This window comes from Euprymna scolopes, chromosome 1, assembly GCF_053919585.1.
Source record: "Euprymna scolopes isolate OS-2025 chromosome 1, ASM5391958v1, whole genome shotgun sequence".
NCBI lineage: Eukaryota > Metazoa > Mollusca > Cephalopoda > Sepiida > Sepiolidae > Euprymna > Euprymna scolopes.
The window spans coordinates 139,594,475-139,613,987 of record NC_136482.1 but is presented as its reverse complement, the minus strand read 5'-3'; the positions used below and the strand labels follow the sequence as shown (position 1 = coordinate 139,613,987).

The window sequence follows — 19,513 nt, the reverse complement described above, 5'->3', positions numbered from 1 at the left end:
GTTGACACCGTAGGAAGGTCTCCTAGTGTAGTAAAGCGTATTGTGGCACATTTCAAGCAGTCAGGATCAGTGGCAGCTGCCCCAAAATCTGGTAGACCTCGAATCACAACTGCTCAACAGGATCGTCTTATTGTCAAAATGTCACTTAAAGACAGATTTAACACTGCTGCTAAAATATCTCGAGAACTAAAGCAAAGGTCTATTGTTCAAGCGTCTCGGCAAACTGTTACACGCCAGTTGCACGCTTCTGGATTGCAATCTCGAGTGCCAGCAAGGAAGCCTCTTATCTCCAAAAAGAATCAGAAACTCCGCCTCGCTTTTGCCCAAGAACACGTTGTGTGGACAACCGAAAACTGGTCCCGTGTGCACTTTAGTGATGAATCGAAGTTTAACGTTATCGGATCTGATGGCAACACGTATGTCCGGCGAAGAACTGGTGAGAGATTGGAGGTTAAGTGCGTGAAAAAAACTGTGAAATTTGGAGGAGGAAGTGTAATGGTTTGGGGCGTTATGTCAGCTGCAGGCTGTGGACTACTGATTCGTCTGCAAGGTGGAATAAATGCAGAAGTTTATAAGCAGATTCTACGGCAGCATGCAGTTCCTAGTCTTCGGTCGTCGCTCTATCAACCTGCAATTTTCATGCAGGATAACGCTCCTTGTCACACTGCTAAGAAAGTAAAAACATTTTTAGACGAGGAAGAAGTTGAAACGATGCGTTGGCCCCCTCAGAGTCCAGATCTTAATCCTATTGAGAATATCTGGAAAATAGTTGGTGAACGTGCTCAATTTCAGTGCCCAAAAAATCAAGAAGAACTCTGGCAGTGCTTACATGCTGAATGGAGTGCGATAACGCCAGCGTTTTGCAAGAAGTTGGTGGATTCCTGTGCCAAGAGGTGTCAATAAGTCATAAATAGCAAGGGTTTGTTTACCAAATACTAGTTAGTTGGTAATTTCAGCCATTCACAGCAAGGACAAAAGCCGCAATCGTGTTAGCCCTTAACTTTTGGACACACAAATTTTGAACAATTTTATTTAAAATGGTAGTTATTCAAAAAATACTTAGTGTAGGCTAACGAAATTATGACCCATTGAAGATATACATGTTATCTATATAATTGTGAAGTAATTTTTTGTTGTTCGTGTGTATTTGTTTCAAATATATGGTTAAACTTGCTAAGGTTTTACTAGCCCTTAACTTTTGGACGCTACTGTATATATACATATATATATATATATATATATATATGTTTTTTTAACTCACGTTCACCCCAATAAGGCATATCACCACTTGGATGTAAGAGGATACTATTTGGAACCATGCCTAGGATAGATTAACAAGATGTTGATTTACGTTACATTTAAACTTCTGCGTATCACTACAGCCAGGAAAGCAGGTAGCAGGAAGAGAATTCCAAAGTCTAGCTGTCCAAGGGAAGAAACTATTAGAGTAGAAAGCTTTCTGGCATTTAGGGACATCAACAGTGAAGGGGTGTGATTTTGTTCAGCGGGTTTGTTGGGAATATGTACGTCAAGAGGGCACAAGTGCAACGAGTTCATCAGAGTAAAGTCCATTAAAATATTTATAAAGAGATGCAACATTGTGGCGATGGGACAGTGGTTGGAGCTTAGTTGACAAAGTGAATCTATTAGATTGAAAATTCTTTTTTTTACCCTATCTAAGAAGTAAAGGCCAATGGTAGATATACCAGCCCAGATGTGGCAACAATACTCCATGCATGGACGAATGGTGGCCTTTTAGAGGTACAAGATACTCTTCGGTGTGAGTAGACTTCTAGCTCGATAGAAGGAACCCACCTTCTTTGCAGCAGCTTTCGTAATGTTCTTAATGTATTTGTTCCAGTTCATATTGCCAGTTACACCAAGGAGTTTGAAGGAAGAATTCTCAGGTAGGATGTTATTTGTCATGGATATAGGTGATTGCAGAGGCATCTTGTAATTGTTAAAGGAAAGCAGCTTAGTCTTACTATATATATATATATATATATATATATGTGTTACCATCCATTTGTAGCCCCATTCCACTATGGTCTGGAGGTAATTTTCTAACGATTCTGCCATTGTCTTAGATTTATGTACATCCATTTTTCCATCATGCATGTTACAGAGCATTGTATCATCAGCAAATATATCCATCTTGGATACAATATTATCAAGGAGGTCATTTATGAATATCAGGAATAATAATGGTCCAAGGATCGACCCTTGAGGCACTCCTGCATTTATGTTATGCTGCTTGGATGTACGTTCATAAATGACAACCTAGATGGTTATATTGTCTAAGAATGATCTAATTATATTTAGTATATGTCCAATTATACCATGCGATTTAATTTTCATTAGCAGCCCTTCGTGCCAGACTTTGTCAAAGGCCTTGGATATATGAAGGGCTACAGCCTTTGCTTCGCCCGCTTTATCCAGTACATAGTAAATGCGTTCAGAGATGACTTAAAATATCTGCATTAGAACGACATTGCCTGAATCCATACTGTTTGTCAGAGAGAAGATTTGCTTTTGCGAGGTGGTGGACTTATGCTTGATTAATTAAGGTCTCAAAGATTTTAGTGAAGAGTGGGATGAGACTGATAGAGCAATAATTGAGAGGGTCAGTCCTTTTACCAGAATTTTTGTACACTGTTAAAACAGAGGCCATCTTCCAGCTATTAGGGAAGCAAGATTCAGCAAGGTATTTATTGTAGAGCTTGGAAAGTATGAGGGCTAGTTCAGCTGAGTATTTCTTAATTAGTATAGCAGGGATGAGATCAAGCCCACACATCTTGGAGATGTCTAAGTTTTTTATGATATCGCGGACATGAGAAGGTTTATTTTTACATCATCTAGTGTTGCTTCAGTCCGCATTAGGAAATTTGGAAGGGAGTTGTTTGTTGGCTCTGAGGTGGAGTTGGAGGCAAATCACTGGACAAGCCATTCTGCTTTCTCCGTTGCTGTGCATATGACCTTCTGGTTGTTGGATAGTGGAGGAATTACTAATTGCCCTTTATTCACTACACTATTATACATTTTTCAGAAATCACGAGTTCCTATCTTTTGCAATTCTATGCGTTCCCTGGTTATTTCAGCATGCTTTCTTTTGACTGTCGCTATTTCTCTATTACAATGATTTATAGCATTTACAATGTTTTGCCTGTTTGCATTTGACTAATGACGTACAAACAGGCAGAATGCATGCTGTCTTTCTGCAATAGCAGCTGCATGATCTGCAGTGAACCATGAGGGTGAGTGAGTGGGGCTTGCCATAATACATAATAATAATAATAATAATATATATATATATATATATATATATATATATATATATATATATATATATATATATATATATATACATATAAAAAAATTAATATAAAAATATATAAATGTTTTGGTGATTTTGCAGTATATACGTACAACAAAATGAAATGGTAAAGAAACAAATATATAACATTAATATTACCAAAGGCAAGATAAGTTACTCCTTTACTTACCTGGATAAATTTTTTGTTTTTTAACATATTTTAAAGTATTTATTCAGTTCGAAAAACAAGTAGTGCTGAGTTGATAAGTTAAATCAATAACAAGATGGCCGACAAGAACATGCCTTCTTTATAGTGTCAGTAATGACTCAAAACTAGAAAAATAAACAAAATACTGATAAAAATCTACTCAATAAGTGTTACCGTGATATTCATTAGGTGAAGTCCTTTCAGAAGTTTTTTTCACATTAAAGAGATTATTCAGACTTACCAGATGGCCGTCTGATGTCAGTCATCTTGCCATAGTTCTAACTTACCAATTCCGCACTATTTGTGTTTCATATTGAATAGACACTTTAAGATATGTTAAACCACACAAAACTTATCCAGGTAGGTAGAAGAATAATTTACCTTGCCTTTGGTAACAGTTATTTCTAATATATTTGTTTTATTTTTTGACATCTATTTCGTGTTGTTGTATATATTGCAAAATCCCCAATGTTTTATATATATTTTTTATTTACTCTTATTTCTTGATATACACAAATATAAAATGTCTTTAAAATTTTTTGTTTACATAAAAAAAACAGAATTTTCATCTGTTTTCTTCAGCGTTCCTTAGTGTATATTAGTGATATATTTCCCCGATTCCAATACAATTACCAATTCTGTTTTAAATTTTTGATTCCAATACAATTTTCTATTCTGATTCTTTTTAAATCATTAAATATTTTGCTATAGAGTTGCTGTTTTTTCTCAAGGAAGAGGGTAGCATATTATTGCAAAAACCTGTGCAATATGTAGACACACTTGCGGAAAAGTAAAAATACATTTGTAGGCAGTAAAAACGTAAGAACATTTGTGGGTATTAAGAATGTAAGAACATTTGTGGGTAGTAAAAATTTTTGTTTTGATGGTAGTGCAAATTATATAAATAGATATTATTTTATAATGGAAAATTGCATTTTATAATTTGTATTTTATAATGGAAAATTGCATTTTAAACAAAAGTAAGAAAATGAAAAATAACAAAAGAATCGTTTTTGACATCGGAAAATAGACAAAATATTTTCCAATTTTTATACTGATTCCAATACCACCAAAAGTTCTGATTTTTTTATTCTGATTAATCATCCCAACACTAGTATATATATATATATATATATATATATATATATATATATATATATATATATATATATATATATGTAGATATGCAAGTGCGTAGACACACAGACACAAACAAGCAAGACAATGTTTTGATTCAGCAGGGGTAGACAAATAGAATTAGCATTTTCGAAACATGAATATTGAGACAGTTTTTTCCCTGCTATCCAATGAAGCTAATCATAAATTATTTGAATATCCTCACTCCCCAAACATTAATGGTCTGATAAAATGGTGACATGAACTTACTTTGCTTTATTTAGGGAACCTGGATGGCATCGCAACGTTGACTTATATCCATGGTTGCCAGGAAAGTTGTTCAACGTTTGCAGACGCATACTAAATGGCTGTGGCTGAAAAGAAAAATTATACCAGCGTAAACTTAAAACAAAAATGCATTTTTTAAAAAATATTCATTCCTCATTTTTAAAGCATTCAAACAAACGATGCAACTCTGTATATAAAAGACAAACTGTGTGTGTGTGTGTGTGTGTGTGTGTGTGTGTGTGTGTGCATGTCTTGCAAAAACGTTCGACATATATGACGGATCCTGGCCAGATCGATATTATTTTGTAGCTTGATATCTTGGACGACAAATATCGAAAAAACTGGCCCAAAACATTCATTCCTTCACCCTCAACTGGATAGTTTTGTACAAGGAGGGGGTCACTTTCTCAACATTTTTGCAAAGTCATCATACGCGCTTGCAATGACTAGCCTTAATTTGAATGGCAGCGAATGTCATGGTGGCCATGAGGGTTAAGCAATTTGCTTTTTTTCCTCCTTTGCATTACAGGTTTAAACCTGCCTCCCACACTTTCTTATTTAAAGGATTACATAATGGGATTTTTTCCTTTTAAAAGAAAAACTGAATTATTTCACCGTTTGTTTAAACTTTTGGGGGGTTTTTTCTCTCTCCACCCAGGCAGCATCTATTTTTTTTTTCTGGTTGTATTGACTCCTTATTACACCACCTATCCACACCCAGGCAACACGGGTACACCTGCTAGTCTTTATATAAAGTTAGACATATATTTATATATATCTATGTTGAAGATTCACTTCAAAACTAATTAAGCAATTATGAATTTTGGAACACAGCTGCTAGATATAAGGGTGGAGAATGATATCTTATTTAGTTTTAGTTTGATGTAAAGAGGCCAAAGAGTGAGTATAAGCCCTGTTTGAAAATTCAGATATCTATTATTTCTGTAAATTTTTAACAATAGATATCAGAGATTAATTAATAAATATTCCCTAAATTTTGGCTTCTTTAAAGTACTTTGGGACACAACTTTCCATTTTGAAAATTCAAATATTTTAGATCTGCATTAAATTTGATAGTCATTAGAGATAAATTATATAAGATTCCCTGAATTTCAATTTCTTCTGAAGACCCTTAAGCTCAAGCCTTAAATTTTAGACATTTTCTAAAATCAAAATCATCTACAATATAAATCTCACCTGTCTGTTTAAATGTATGTATGTATGTATGTTTGTATGTCTGCCTAAAACTTTTGACACAGGCAACGGATTTTCACGAGATCAGTATCTTTTTGAAGCTCGACCCTTTGGACGACAAATATCAAAAAATTGGCTAAAAACATTAATTCCTTCACCCTTAACTGGGCACTTTTCTACAAGGAGGAGTCGATTTTTCTGCTGACATTTTTGCAAGTCATTCAAACCTCATGTCAACGATGTCGCATAAAAGATATTATTTCAACCACCCGTGACGTCACAATCGTGGTGGACGCATCGATATGACCGTTTTTTTTTTTTGTTTTTTTTTTTCACCTCCTTTTCCTCTGGCACATTACGGGTTTGAACCTGTTTACTACTTCTAATTTTTTTTTTTTTTTTTTTTTTTGCACTCGCAATTTTCCTTCTTTTTTTTTTTTTTTGCTCAACCAACACCCTTACACACATCTCCACTTTCTTTTTCACCTTCGTGTCACGGCTTCTAGCCTGCCTGTTACAACTTCTTTTTTTCTTTTCTTGCTCAACACACACTTACAAACACCCAGGCAACACCGGGCACCCAGGCTAGTCTAATCTATATATATAAAAGCGAAAATGTATGTATGTATATGTGTGTATGTTTGGATGTCTGCTAAAAACTTTCAACAGACGCGACGAAAATTCACAAACTCGGTATCACATCGAAACTCCATCCTTTGCTCGAAAAATATCGAAAAATTGGCCAAAAACGTTAATTTTTTCACCCCGAAATCGACAATTTTCGACAGGGGGGGAGTCAACAAAAACGGTCCTCTCGTGACAATGACCGATTCTACGCATGCGTCAGATGATGTCGTGACCTGATTTACTTTAAATAGTTGAAAAACCAAACAAATTTCATGTATGTCGCGGTAGCTCAGTTGGTCAAGGCCTTGGTTCATTATCTAAAAGTTTTGGGTTCGAATCGTGGTATGAGATGTTTTTTTTTTTTCGATTTTTTAAATTTAAATATTGAACCAGTGTCATTTAAGCCATTTTTCACGTAACGTTCGTTTTTCTGCTTTTTTTTTTTTTTTTAACTTCGCTTATTCTTAGCGACACCCAAAAACACCCGGGTACCCACCGATTTTTTAAATTTTAATATCAAAACAGGCTTATTTAAGCCATTTTTCACGTGTTCGTTTTTCTGTTTTCATCGTTTGTTTGCCGTACGTTAGTTTTTTTTGTGTTTTTTTTTCCCCGCTTAAGTGTTAACGTTGTTTTCTTTTTTTACTTCGCTTATAACAAACAAACCTACATCGTCATTGTCGTAACGCCTGACGACTTCCGGGCGCGCACCTATCAATTTCGTTCTTACTTAAATAAATTCAAACATCTTTCACTAACTCATTCTGGCTGGCCGATTTTATTTTCAAACTTCGCCTCAGGGCTTCGGGTTCGATCCTACCCCCCCGGGTTCTTTTTTATTTAACACCACACACACCTACAAACACCCGGGCAACGCCAGGTACCGCCGCTAGTCTATAAATATAAACGCGAAAATGTATGAGTTTGTGTGTGTGTTCGCTTTTTCTGTATGTCTACAAAAGGCTTTTTTTAGAGAAGCGGTCGGTCGCCTAACAACTTTTTAAAACTTTTTATATCACATATAAATCGTAATATCTCATAGTTAACAACGAAGCTCGCCTGTCTATTTAATTTGCTTGACTTTGGGAAGATAAATATTCAACATTTGTCGCTCGCTGCATGTGGGTTAGTCTTTTTCCTATAACATCTTAGGAAGTGTTCCCGCAGTAAATGAAATACTATCCCGCAGTCAAACTTGACCTCATTAACTCATTAAAACGGGCACCTGCCAAATCCAAGTAATTAAATAAAGTCAAACGTGTTTCCGTTAGCATCTCGCAGTGGGGCAATGGTTAACGTCACATGTTTTTTTTTTTCACACTTTAATTTACAACTTTGCCTCAACGGTTCGGGTTCGATCCTCATACTTACCCACCAAAACATTTTTTTTTAACCCCCACCCCCACCCCCGGAGTTTCCACACACACCTCCAAACACCAGGGCAACGCCGGGTACCCCTCGCTAGAATATATAAAAGGCTAAATGGGCGCATGTGTTTGTGTATGTCAACAAAAGGCTTTTTGCATCGGGGTTCTCGGATCGGTTAGATTCTGGGAGAAATTTTCTTATATTTCCTAGATCATAATATCTCAGATTAACAAACGGACACGTTTCCTTTCAATTATTTTAGATCGAGTTTTAAAAAATTCCCGATGTCCTGTTGTGTCGGCTGTTTGTTTGTCTTTTTCGTATAAATAAAACAAAACTATTCGAACACAACTGCTAACACTTGGCCTTTGTCCAGGTAGTATCTGTTATGTAATTCGTCCTTGGTCAATGTAGGGGAAACCCTTCATACTGAGACAATTACTATTTATTTGGATACTGCCAGAGTGCCCCTTTTGTGGGGGAGAGCTGATTTCCCCCCACATTAAAAATGACCTTTGTGGGAGGTTTAAAAGCAACGCCATTTCTGCAAGTCATCTTTTTGATTAACTATGTTAAATTTGAACGCTTTACACTTCTGGTTGCGTCATGGAGTAGAGGTAAGACATAAGGGTTTCTTTCACTTTCTTTTCTGGCTTTGTGGCATGGGTTCGAGCCTGCCTGCCTACTACCATTTTTTTTACACCTCAAAACACCTGGGCAACGCCGGGCACCCAGGCTAGTGTAATATAACTATAAAAATCAGAATATAAATTCTAGACATAAGATTTATACATATTATATCTTAAATTTAATCTTCATAAAGGAGCATAAAAATGGCTGAAAACTAATCTGTTTGGGGAATTAATTCTTATAGATCTTTATAAATAAATATATATGTTTTGGAAGAGCTGAGACTGGAAAGGGTTTGCATGTATTCCTGGTAGTGTATCAAAATTCTAGCTACATTTTTCGTACCGCACATATTTTTGTTTATCATGGGATCTTAAGCTTTTAAACACCTAAAGTACGTTTTTTTTCATTTACTTTATCAATGAGTTGGCCTCAGGTCAATAGGTACATTTTAAAAATCACAGGTTTATCATTACTTGATTTGCAAGGTTGTCCTACTTTTTTTCTTTTTTTTTTTTTTTTTACAAGAAAGTCACCACCTATCAAGGCCTGGAGGCCACTCGGGGATAAGGGTTACTGCGTGTACAGTAATCAATGGGATAATATCATAATAATCGCTAGTAATAGAGATCTGATAAAGTGTCTTACTTAAGGGAGCGGTTCAACAGGAACTTGTTTGTCCAAGTCGTAGTCAGGAGGGAAACAGGCAAACGGAACAGAGTTCCACAGGCATGCACTTCTAGGAAAGAATCTTTGTTCATGGAATCTACGTTTTGATTTAGGCACAGATAAAGAATGGGGAAATTTACTGACAGTGGTTTCAGCTAGATGGGGGTTTTTTGTGAAAGATTGGCGAGGGGGGGCAGAGATTGGAGCTCAGACGAGCACTCGTGGATAGAGTAGACATTTGTTGCAGACAATTGCATCTTGGACAGTTGTATCCTTAGACAAAAGCATAATTGATAATTTTTTTGAAGTTCCAACAATGATTTTATGGTTAGGTTTTTGCAGTTTAAACAAAAATAAACTTTCAATTTTTAAAAAAGTTTTCTTCCTATTATGTTTTTTTTTTTTTTGCATTTATAATTACTTTTACAAACTTTATGGCAGGTGTTTTTTAAAGTTTTGGAAAATTATCAGAAGTATACAATTATCTCAGGATGCAATCAGTAAGCAACTTTCCTAGAAAACACTTGCACATGACTATGGCTGACAGAATAACATCCTCTCAGGTGATTGCAAGGCATTTTATTACACATTCATTAATCTAAAGTGCCCCCACTGGTGCTGAGAGGGAAAAGATTATAAAATACTAAGGTCTTATATACAACGAAAAGAAAATGAAATCTTAGGAAGATCTCTATCATTCCAGTAAGTAGGAGCAACTGGACTCATGAAAGGACTATTTGGCAAATACACCCGGTGAACCAAATGCAAGGGAGATTCAAACACTTGCACTTAAAGAAATGGTTAGAATCTTCCAAGAATCTTTTGGTTGAATATATGAGATAGTAAGCTAATGCCTAACATCCAGCAGGATGTTCCATCCCCAGCATGAACAAACTGATAAAAAAATTGAAAAATAAATAAATAAATAAAAAGATTTCTGGGTGTCTGTTTGTCTACACATCAGTTTTTAATAATTGATCGTCATGCAAATTCATATTTGGAATCAACACATTTCTGTGGATGTTTTAGTATGGTTTTATTATTAATAATAATAATAACAATGTATAATAAAGGTTTAGATTATTTAAACATCATTAATCTTAATGGTTATTTACTGCTGAGAACAATTTTTCTAAACAAATGACTTTTGTAAAAGAATCAATAGATAGTTTCCACCAGATGAACTTGCGATACACTCACTTTTCAACAGGCTCAATTAAAACCCTTTTAAAAATGTCTCTTTTCTTTCTTTAAGCCATTTAATTATTTATATAATTTTTCCCTCCCACCAGTTCCCTCTCTCTAGTCTTACCATCAATTTTTTGTTTCATTTGCTTATGCCAACAAATCTACAATCTACAACAAACAAAACTATCAGATGAGCAAACAATGTTAATAAGAGATGCAGCTAAGAGAATATATAGTAAAATGACCAGAAAAAGCATTAAGTCGAAGAAATTAAGTACTGCTGGAAAATTTAAATTAGTGTAGTGAATAATGAGCAATCAGTAATTCTCCCATTATCCAGCATCTATGAAATCTTCTGCACGACAATATAATAAAGCTGAACTGCTTCAAGAATTTCACACTTAGACACCCCTTCCAATTTCACACTGTTTATAGATACCACACTAGATAATCTAATCATCACCCCTTCCCAAGTTGAAAAGTCCTGATACATTTAAAACGTAGGCTTGATCTTATCCTTGCTATAGTAATAAAGAAATGCTCTGCTGAGCTAGTCCCTGTTCTCTCCAAACTTTAATGCCTGGCTGAATCGTGCTTTTCGGAAAGTTGGAAAATTGCCTCTATGGTACCAGTGTTCAAGAATTCTGGTGAAAGAACTGACCCCCCCAAAAAACTGAACAAACAATTAGAAATCCAGTTGTGATGGACATATCTAGCATCATAGGTTACCCCTCAACGCTGTACAATGTGGCCTAAACTCTCGTCCAGACTTCATCGTCCCAGGCAACTCAAATTGAATTTATTGCGGTCACCCCTAACATTCTGTAATTTCGTACTCAAAAGCCTACACCCGAGGTTCACACCGCTGATGTAAAACTTAGGGAAAACCCTGTCAGAGTGGTGGAGTCAATTATGGGACGCTTTCGTACAGTTGCCGAGGTGAGGTCGGCTCCATCGAATGATGAAACTAAATCCTCCCTCCAATTCTTTGGCAGCTTCTTCCTTGTCACACACCATGACCCCATACTATAGCAGGACGATTCGCCAGTTTAAGAGTAGTTCAAAATAAAACACTTCTGATGGTCTTGTAAACAACGCCTGCAGTTGCCAAGGTAAACAACCTCTCATATCTATTCTGTCTTATCAAGGTAATCAAAGTTGTAAAGGAGGGCTCTGTCCAAAACAACAGCATGTTAAAAGCCGGACAGTCCTTTGAGGGTCTGAACCACATCTGAATGTGATTTCGCATGTTAATATCAAGTGCCCTGAGTGTACCGAGGCATCATATATCTCCGTAGGATCTCAATACTCTGCAGCAGCTTCAGTGGAGCTGAATGCATCTCGCTCAGCCTATCGTGAACCATCTTCTGGTGTGGAAAGGGCAGACTGGTTCACCACCCATGCAGAGATCTGCTGCAGCAAGACAAATGTGCTTGACCTATTTGTTGGTCATGATAGTGAGTGACCGAGATTTAGTGGGGTAAATCGCCATCGCCAATGCCGCCAGTGTTACCTCCACCACACAAAGCTTAGCTCGCATACCCACTGGGGACTCTGAGAGCAGCGTGAGATCCTCAGCATAAACCAACGCCCCCACATTGATAGAATACATTGGATTGGTGAGATCTGGCAAGGATGAGGAGAGTATCTCATCCATCACCATGTGAAAAAGCAGAGGCGATAGAGGGTCTCTCTAGCAGACACCACGGGAAGGGTGAAAAACCTAGTCACCTAGCACACTTGGCATAGCATCATAGCTCATGCGGATGTAGTGCACCAAAACTACGAGCCACCCAGCAGATCGAATCATAATTGACGTTGTCGAATGCCTTGGACACATCAATCATCACCACAGAGATCCCGTGTCTCTTAATGGGCATTCTGAACGATAGAATTAAGCGAGGCGTTAATCTCCAAACAACCATCCCATGTGCAGGTGGATAGGCTCGCTGGCACTCACAGACTTCGATGCTAAGGAGACTCTAGATCGGATGAGGGAGTGGGGTGGTGATACTTCATACAACAACATGAGATTGAGGAAGGTGATATTCAATTTCCGTCTCAGCAATTGTCAGCTGAAAAACCGTCAAAGTCAGGCAAGGAGCTGCATATGGCCTTCAGGGAATTCTCAACCTCCGCCTCACCAAAGGGAGTAAGCACACATCACCACTCGTGCCCATTAGACTGTTCACTATTCGGTTCACCTGAAATCCACCGTCCTCACTGGAAGATGTTATTCCTAGTAATACACACGGATGAAAAAAAATGCTTTGGATAATCACAGATTTCAAGGTAGTTCTACTAAAATAGCCATACTTTTCAAACCAAAGCACTTCAAGACTTCAAAATACTACTGTTTTGTTCGGAAATGAATATACTTTCAAATGAATTAATAAATATGAATGTACATTATATATTTTAAGAGTTTTAAGCAAATAAAGTCATAAAAATGTGAACGTCATAAAATGGCGTTTTCGGTAAGGTTTTGTAATGACCCTCCCTGTTTTTTAAAGGCCCGTACCACGATTGTATGAATAATTTCGTCATGAAATTTAGGAAACAATCAGAAGAGGTGTTAATCTTAATACTGTCAAGTGTCCAAAATATTTTTGACCATTTCTTTTTTTGTCGTGTTAAAAATAAGACTTTAATATGACGAGTATCGAACATTTTGAAAAAGATTTCATTGGACACCCACTAGTAAGTAAATCATTCTTTTTACTATCTTTATCAATTAAAAGTATTATTCTATGTTGAGTAGAACCGCGGTAATTGATAATAATTTAAAAGGACCTACCCAAAAAAAAATGTTTCTATTTCTCGAGTTTGGTCAAATTAATTTAGTATTAGTAGCAGCAGGAGCAGCAGCTGTAGTATTAGTCATAGCACAGTATAAACAACATGCGTTTTTTAATTTTTATTCATGAACGAATTAAGAAAAACATGAAAATATGAATATAAATGTTCTGATATGTTTAATTAGAGCTATTTTGTTATCAGAATAACATTTGTTTAGAACTATTCGGTTTTCAGAATGTATAATAACAATCCCAACCAATTCGGCATTATGAATCCATTATAATTTCTCACATTTCTGGTCAAATTTAAAAACATGGTTAAAAAAACAAAATAAACTTTTGTAGATAGATAGCTTGCATGCACTTTTATTCATTGCTTTAGTTTTGAACAGCGAATTAAAACAATGTTTTACTGCGAACAGCCACAAATGTTTTTTTCAAAATCAAAAGATGTATGAAAATCTTGTTTGTATTACTATACACATAGATTTGAAAAAGTTGTCAAAAAACAAATATATAACAAATAAACGTTATCAAAGGCAAGATCAGTTACTTTTCTACCTAACTGGATATGTTTTTAGTGTTTATATTTAATGTAACATGTTTATTCAGCTCGAAAAACAGTGTTTACCGATGTATTTGAAAATTTTAAATGGCGGCCAACTCTCTCTTTGAGGCAATAAGTTTGGGTAAATGAGTTATAAATAAAAAACTAGACAAAATACTGTTAGAAACTCGCTCAATATATGTTACCATGATAGTCGGCCACCATTTTTAACTTTCCAATACATCGTTAAGCACTATGTTTTTCGAGCTGAATAAACATGTTACATTAAATAAAAACACTAAAAACATATCCAGTTAGGTGGAAAAGTAACTTATCTTGCCTTTGATAACATTTATTTGTTATATATTTGTTTTTGACAACTTTTTCGAATCTATGTGTACAGTAATACAAGCCCCATTATTTTTTTTCTACTTATTAGACGAAAGATATTTTTACAACCTGCTCCAACGTAGTATAAACAGCCTATGGAATAAACACCTTCAATCTCGAAAATAGAAAACAAATTTATGGAATTTTCTTTGAAATTTCGTAACGCAGTTTCTTATTAAATTAAAACTAAATATAACATTTGCTGACTTATTTACCTGTCAAACACACACACACACACACATAACTTTCTGTAAGATATTTATTTGAAATTAAATTTTTGTGAAACTAACCCCCGCCCTCTAATATTGTTTTTGTTTCTGTCAAGTCTCCAGTATGTTCACACATAATTTTCCTTAGCCCTATAATTAATTCAAAGTCCGAATGGCAACCCTCCTCATATTCTCATTGCATAGAAACTCTCTTAAAATCACACATAACCGTCTTAAAAAAAATAAAACAAAAAGCATACAGGATTTATCTCCCATAAAAAAAAAAACAGTTAACTGCCCTAAAATGCTAGAATGACTTGTAATGGGCGAATTATTTTACATTAAATTCTAAAATAATTTGTTTATCTTTCATTAAAGTTTTTCATGGCATTTCATACATAATTGCCTAAAAAAGTAGAATCACATTTTGGAGGGGTGGTCAGAAGGGGTTGAGTGGGGTTAAACAGAAGGTGTTAATCTACAATAACACCAAAGAAATATTGCAATATATTCATTTTTAAATGGTCCTATGTTTAGATTCAAGTTTTTTGGACATAAAGCACATTACAATTCAACTTTGAGTTCTCCAACTTCTTTTCTGTTTATGGATACATGGCATTTTAAGGAATTTCAGCATATTTATGCACATTTACTGCAGATTATTTGGAAACCAAGAAATTTTGGAGATTTTCAGTCACATATTCTGATTCCTTGTACAAAAATACACTTATATGGTAAATTTCATTGCTTAGTCTTGTGTTTTAACAAAGATATAGCATTTTTACTGAAAAAGTAGTATAAAAAATGTGACAAAACGCATATTGTCTTAAAGAGGGGAAAATATCCAAACACGCAGGGCATAAAAATAGTCATAACTTCCTTAATTTTAATCAAATTTTTAAAATTTAAAAAGATTCTTTCTTAGCTCATCAAGATCTTTCTATGTATATCAATATTGAAATATTTTAAGCTATTTAAATTTTTTCATGTGTATTGCTATTATTCCGCAGCAGGAATGCGTCTGACTAAAAATAAGGATGTTATGATTATTTTTGTGCTTCACATGTTTGGATATTTTTCCTCTTTAAGACCCTATGCGTTTTGCCACATTTTTTACACTACTTTTTCAGTAAAAATGCTAATCTCCAGAAATTAATGGTTTTTAAGTAATCTGTAGTAAATGCAGGTAAATATGCTGAAATACCATAAAATTCCATGCATCCATTAAAAAAATATTTGAAAAGTCAAAGTTAAATTGCAATTTGATGTACAAGAAACTGAAATCTAATACGAGGAGTAAAAATGAATATATTGAAAGATTTCTTTGGTATTATTATAGATTAACACCTGTAAATCGCCTCTACTTGCCTCTCAAAAATATGTGATTCTCCCTATTTTTAGGCAATTACATATAAACACACAGAAAAACTTGTCAGAAAAAAAAAAAATAAATAAATTTAATATAAAAATTAAATGTAAAATAATCTTAGATTTTAGGGCTATTCTATGGGAAATAAATCTTGTGAGTTTTTCTTTTTTTTAGACAATTATGTGTGCTTTTAAGAGAGTCTTAGTAAGAGGAGAAAGCTTACCACCCAAACTTAGTAAGTGGTGGTAAGGCTAGAAGCAATTGCGTGTGAACACCTTGAACACTTGGCAGAAAGAAAAAAAAACAAAATCAATTATTTTACAGTGGATGATTAGCTTTGCATTTCAAATTTAATGTAAACTAATTTACCATTTTCAGGGCATTCTAGTGTTTTAGATCAGTTAATTTAGTTTTCTATAAAAGATAAATCGTTATTTTTAGGGGGTGCGTGTTTATTTTATGTTTTGTAAATTCACCATTGTCCGTTTGTCTGCACTTTTCTCAATAACCACACCTTGGAATTTTTGTGAAATTTTGCACAAACATTTGGAAAATTCCGGCTGTCCCCCCCCCTCCTTTCAAGGGGTGCCTTTTGGGTTAAAATGGCTAAAATTGACACTTTTGTGTTTATCAAAAAAAAATTGATGCCTTGGATTTTTATAAAACTTTCTGAAAAGTTGTAACTAACTGATTTCTATATAATTTTGTTTTTCTCAGGGGCTCTTTTAGGGTTAATAAAAACACTCCATTTTTGGGACTATTTTACCATATTTGTCCAAAATTTTCAGTGTATTTAACAGTTTTGCATGGTGCTGAACTCAAATTTAAATATATTAAGACCTTGGGGACTTTTGGGGCTAAAGGAGGGGGGGGCAAATGGACTTAGTAATTTCTTTTTTGCATGGTGCAGAACTCGAATTTACATATGTTAAGGCTTAAAACTGCACCATTTGTTCATTTTCACCAGGAGTTGATGTCCCCTGGAGACTTTTGGAGTGAAATGGGTGGGAGGCAAATGCTGAACTTAGTCATTTTTTTTATGCCTCGTTCACTGTGCACCCACGGGGGCCATGCATGCTTCACTTGTTTCTTAGACAATTGCGAGTGGTTTTAAGATGGTTTGTACAATGAAGGAGGGGGAGATTGCCACTCGAACTTAGGGTTAGTGGAAGAGTTATGAAAGGGTTTTTATTTTGAAGTGGATGCCATTAGGACTTAGCGTTAGTGATAGGGTTAAAGGAGATTTTTTCGAGGTAGGACTTGTTACTCAGATTTCAGGTCAATGGTACAACAGGTTCAAGGGAGGTATTTTTAAGAAGTGGGCTTGTCACTCAGACCTAGATGTAGTGGTCACATAATATATATATTATTATTTAAATATTTTTTTCCACTAAGTTTTTTTAGGGTATTCACACATAATCAACTAAAAGAGTAGAATCTTATTTAGTTTTTTAATTGGTAGCTATAAAACCAGTTATTATTACAATCAAAGTTCACAAGTTAAATATATTTGAAAACCAATATTTCTTGAAGGTAATTATATAAAGTAATCACAAACTGCATTAATTTTAAACAAAAAAAATTTTTTTTTTTTTTTTTCAAAATAAACGTAATTCACAAAACCTGTTCATTCTGATTGAAGCCAACAACAGCTGCTGCTTAGGTTATAATTGTTAGCACTACTACTTAAATTGTTTACTTTCAGTAAAAACACGTTAAAATTCGAGAGGAGACCCTGTTTAAAAATATTTCACACCAAGAGAGAAATCCACATAGAATTATAATTTTAACGCATAAAAATAATAAAACATTAATTTACTTATTACTTATAGTACAAAAAATATTTAGAAAAAAAGGTTCAAAACCTGTTAAAGTTTAATTTTTAGATACAAAAAAAAACAACAAAAAAAAAACAAACAAACAAAAGGACAAGTTTATTCCATACTCCTGTTAGATTGATATTTTTTCTAATTGTTTTTTAAATTTCATGATGAAATTCCTCATAGGGGAATAGTACTGAGCTTCTAAACACCATGAGAGTTAAAAAAAAAAAAAACTGACGCAAAATGGCCGTTTCATAGTGTTAACATTTTTATCATTACTTCACTAAACACTCTTCAAATATATCATGTAGATTATTATTTATTAAAGCATGAGAAAGGATATCATTTCCAAACAAAATGGTGGTATTTTGAGGACTTAAAGTGCTTTGCTTTCTAAAATATGACTATTTTAATAGAACTACCCTGAAATCTTGAAATATCTAAAAAATATTTTATGGTTGATGGGCATTACTATTTAAATCGTGCAGTGTGTAAATAAAAGATTTTACATGACTAAATTCGTATCTACATTATTTTAACTTATAGATTTATATGTGAAAAAAAATCAAATTAAAAGTAGGAAAGGTTAGAGGAACTTTTTGTTTGATGAAACTATTTGGAAACGACACTGCAAAGTTTTTGTGTTTTTTTTTTCGTGGGGTCAGTTTTATAAAAGTAGATCTGGTTGGGTTGAAGTTTTGTAGAAGCATCTCCTTCCTTTTTAATACAATTTTTGTACAAAATTTAATCTGGAATCTTCTTTTTAACTGCAAATGTAAACTAATCTTAAGTGAAGTTTAAATTTATTTTGAAAAAAAGTCGATCTTGTTGGGTTTAAATTATCCAAATTAGATGATGCCATTTTGTTTAGTTCATGATAGGTGATTTTAAGCATTTAAAATTCTCTTATTCTGATATTCCCTTAATCTGATAAATATATCTGAACTGACCGGAACTTAAGGACTAATGTTAAATATATTGGAATAAAAAGTAAACACAGAGAGTGTAGTGTAAAAAACTGTGATAATTCTAGAAAAGTTCCTAGTGTAACTGGGGAGAGTGAGAAAATAATTAGTAAGTAAATATTCAACCATGCTACCTCCGGTAAGTATGACTTGTTTTAAATGTGACTCTCCAAGAAATTATTATAAGAATTTCATAAGCAACATACTATGTGCAAAATGTACATCAGATATTGGCTAGTAATCTAACCATATTGAATTTATATGTGGCGTTTGCATTTGCAAAGCTTCAATGCCTTTTCTAGATGGGAATAATCATGTCTATTTTATTATATATAGAAATAAAAGAATGACTAAAAATGCTTGTACAAGTATTCCACAGAGTTTGCCATTTATTTGCTACAAAGTTTTTAACTGTTAGGTTTAGATCTGCATATGGAATTTTTAGTGCTAGTTAGTAACATAGCTTTATAGATAGTATTTTAAATATTTTCCACCTGATGGTAACATTGCACCAGTCAAGAAGGATGTCCTTTAATCAAGGACAGAGCAGATTTCAGCCCAAGTAAATGCAAAAAAGTCTACTTAAGTATCTATTCCATTTATTTTTTAATCTAACTCTGAAAAAGATAAAAAAGGGGAAAATAATTTAACAGTAAAATGGAAGGTGCTTATTTAGAATTACACTTGATTAAAACAAACAAAAATACAAAAAAAAATAGGAAAATCTTTGTGATGTATGTAATCATCACAGAATGAAGATGTCATATTCCAAAAATTACGTAAATTGACCAAGTAGTTTTTTTTAATTAAA

The 19,513-nt window shown here is 34.2% G+C and overlaps 1 protein-coding gene across 2 annotated transcripts in view; it reads right to left on the bottom strand.

Annotated features, from left to right (window-relative positions):
* The window catches only part of LOC145274123 (uncharacterized), a 194,949-nt gene that overhangs the window by 80,636 nt on the left and 94,800 nt on the right, over window positions 1-19,513 (bottom strand). For both annotated transcript variants that reach the window (XM_080127326.1, XM_080127374.1), the window contains exon 3: window positions 4,908-5,011. In XM_080127326.1, the coding sequence (XP_079983452.1) occupies window positions 4,908-5,011 (104 nt within the window). The remainder of the gene's footprint in view (window positions 1-4,907; window positions 5,012-19,513) is intronic.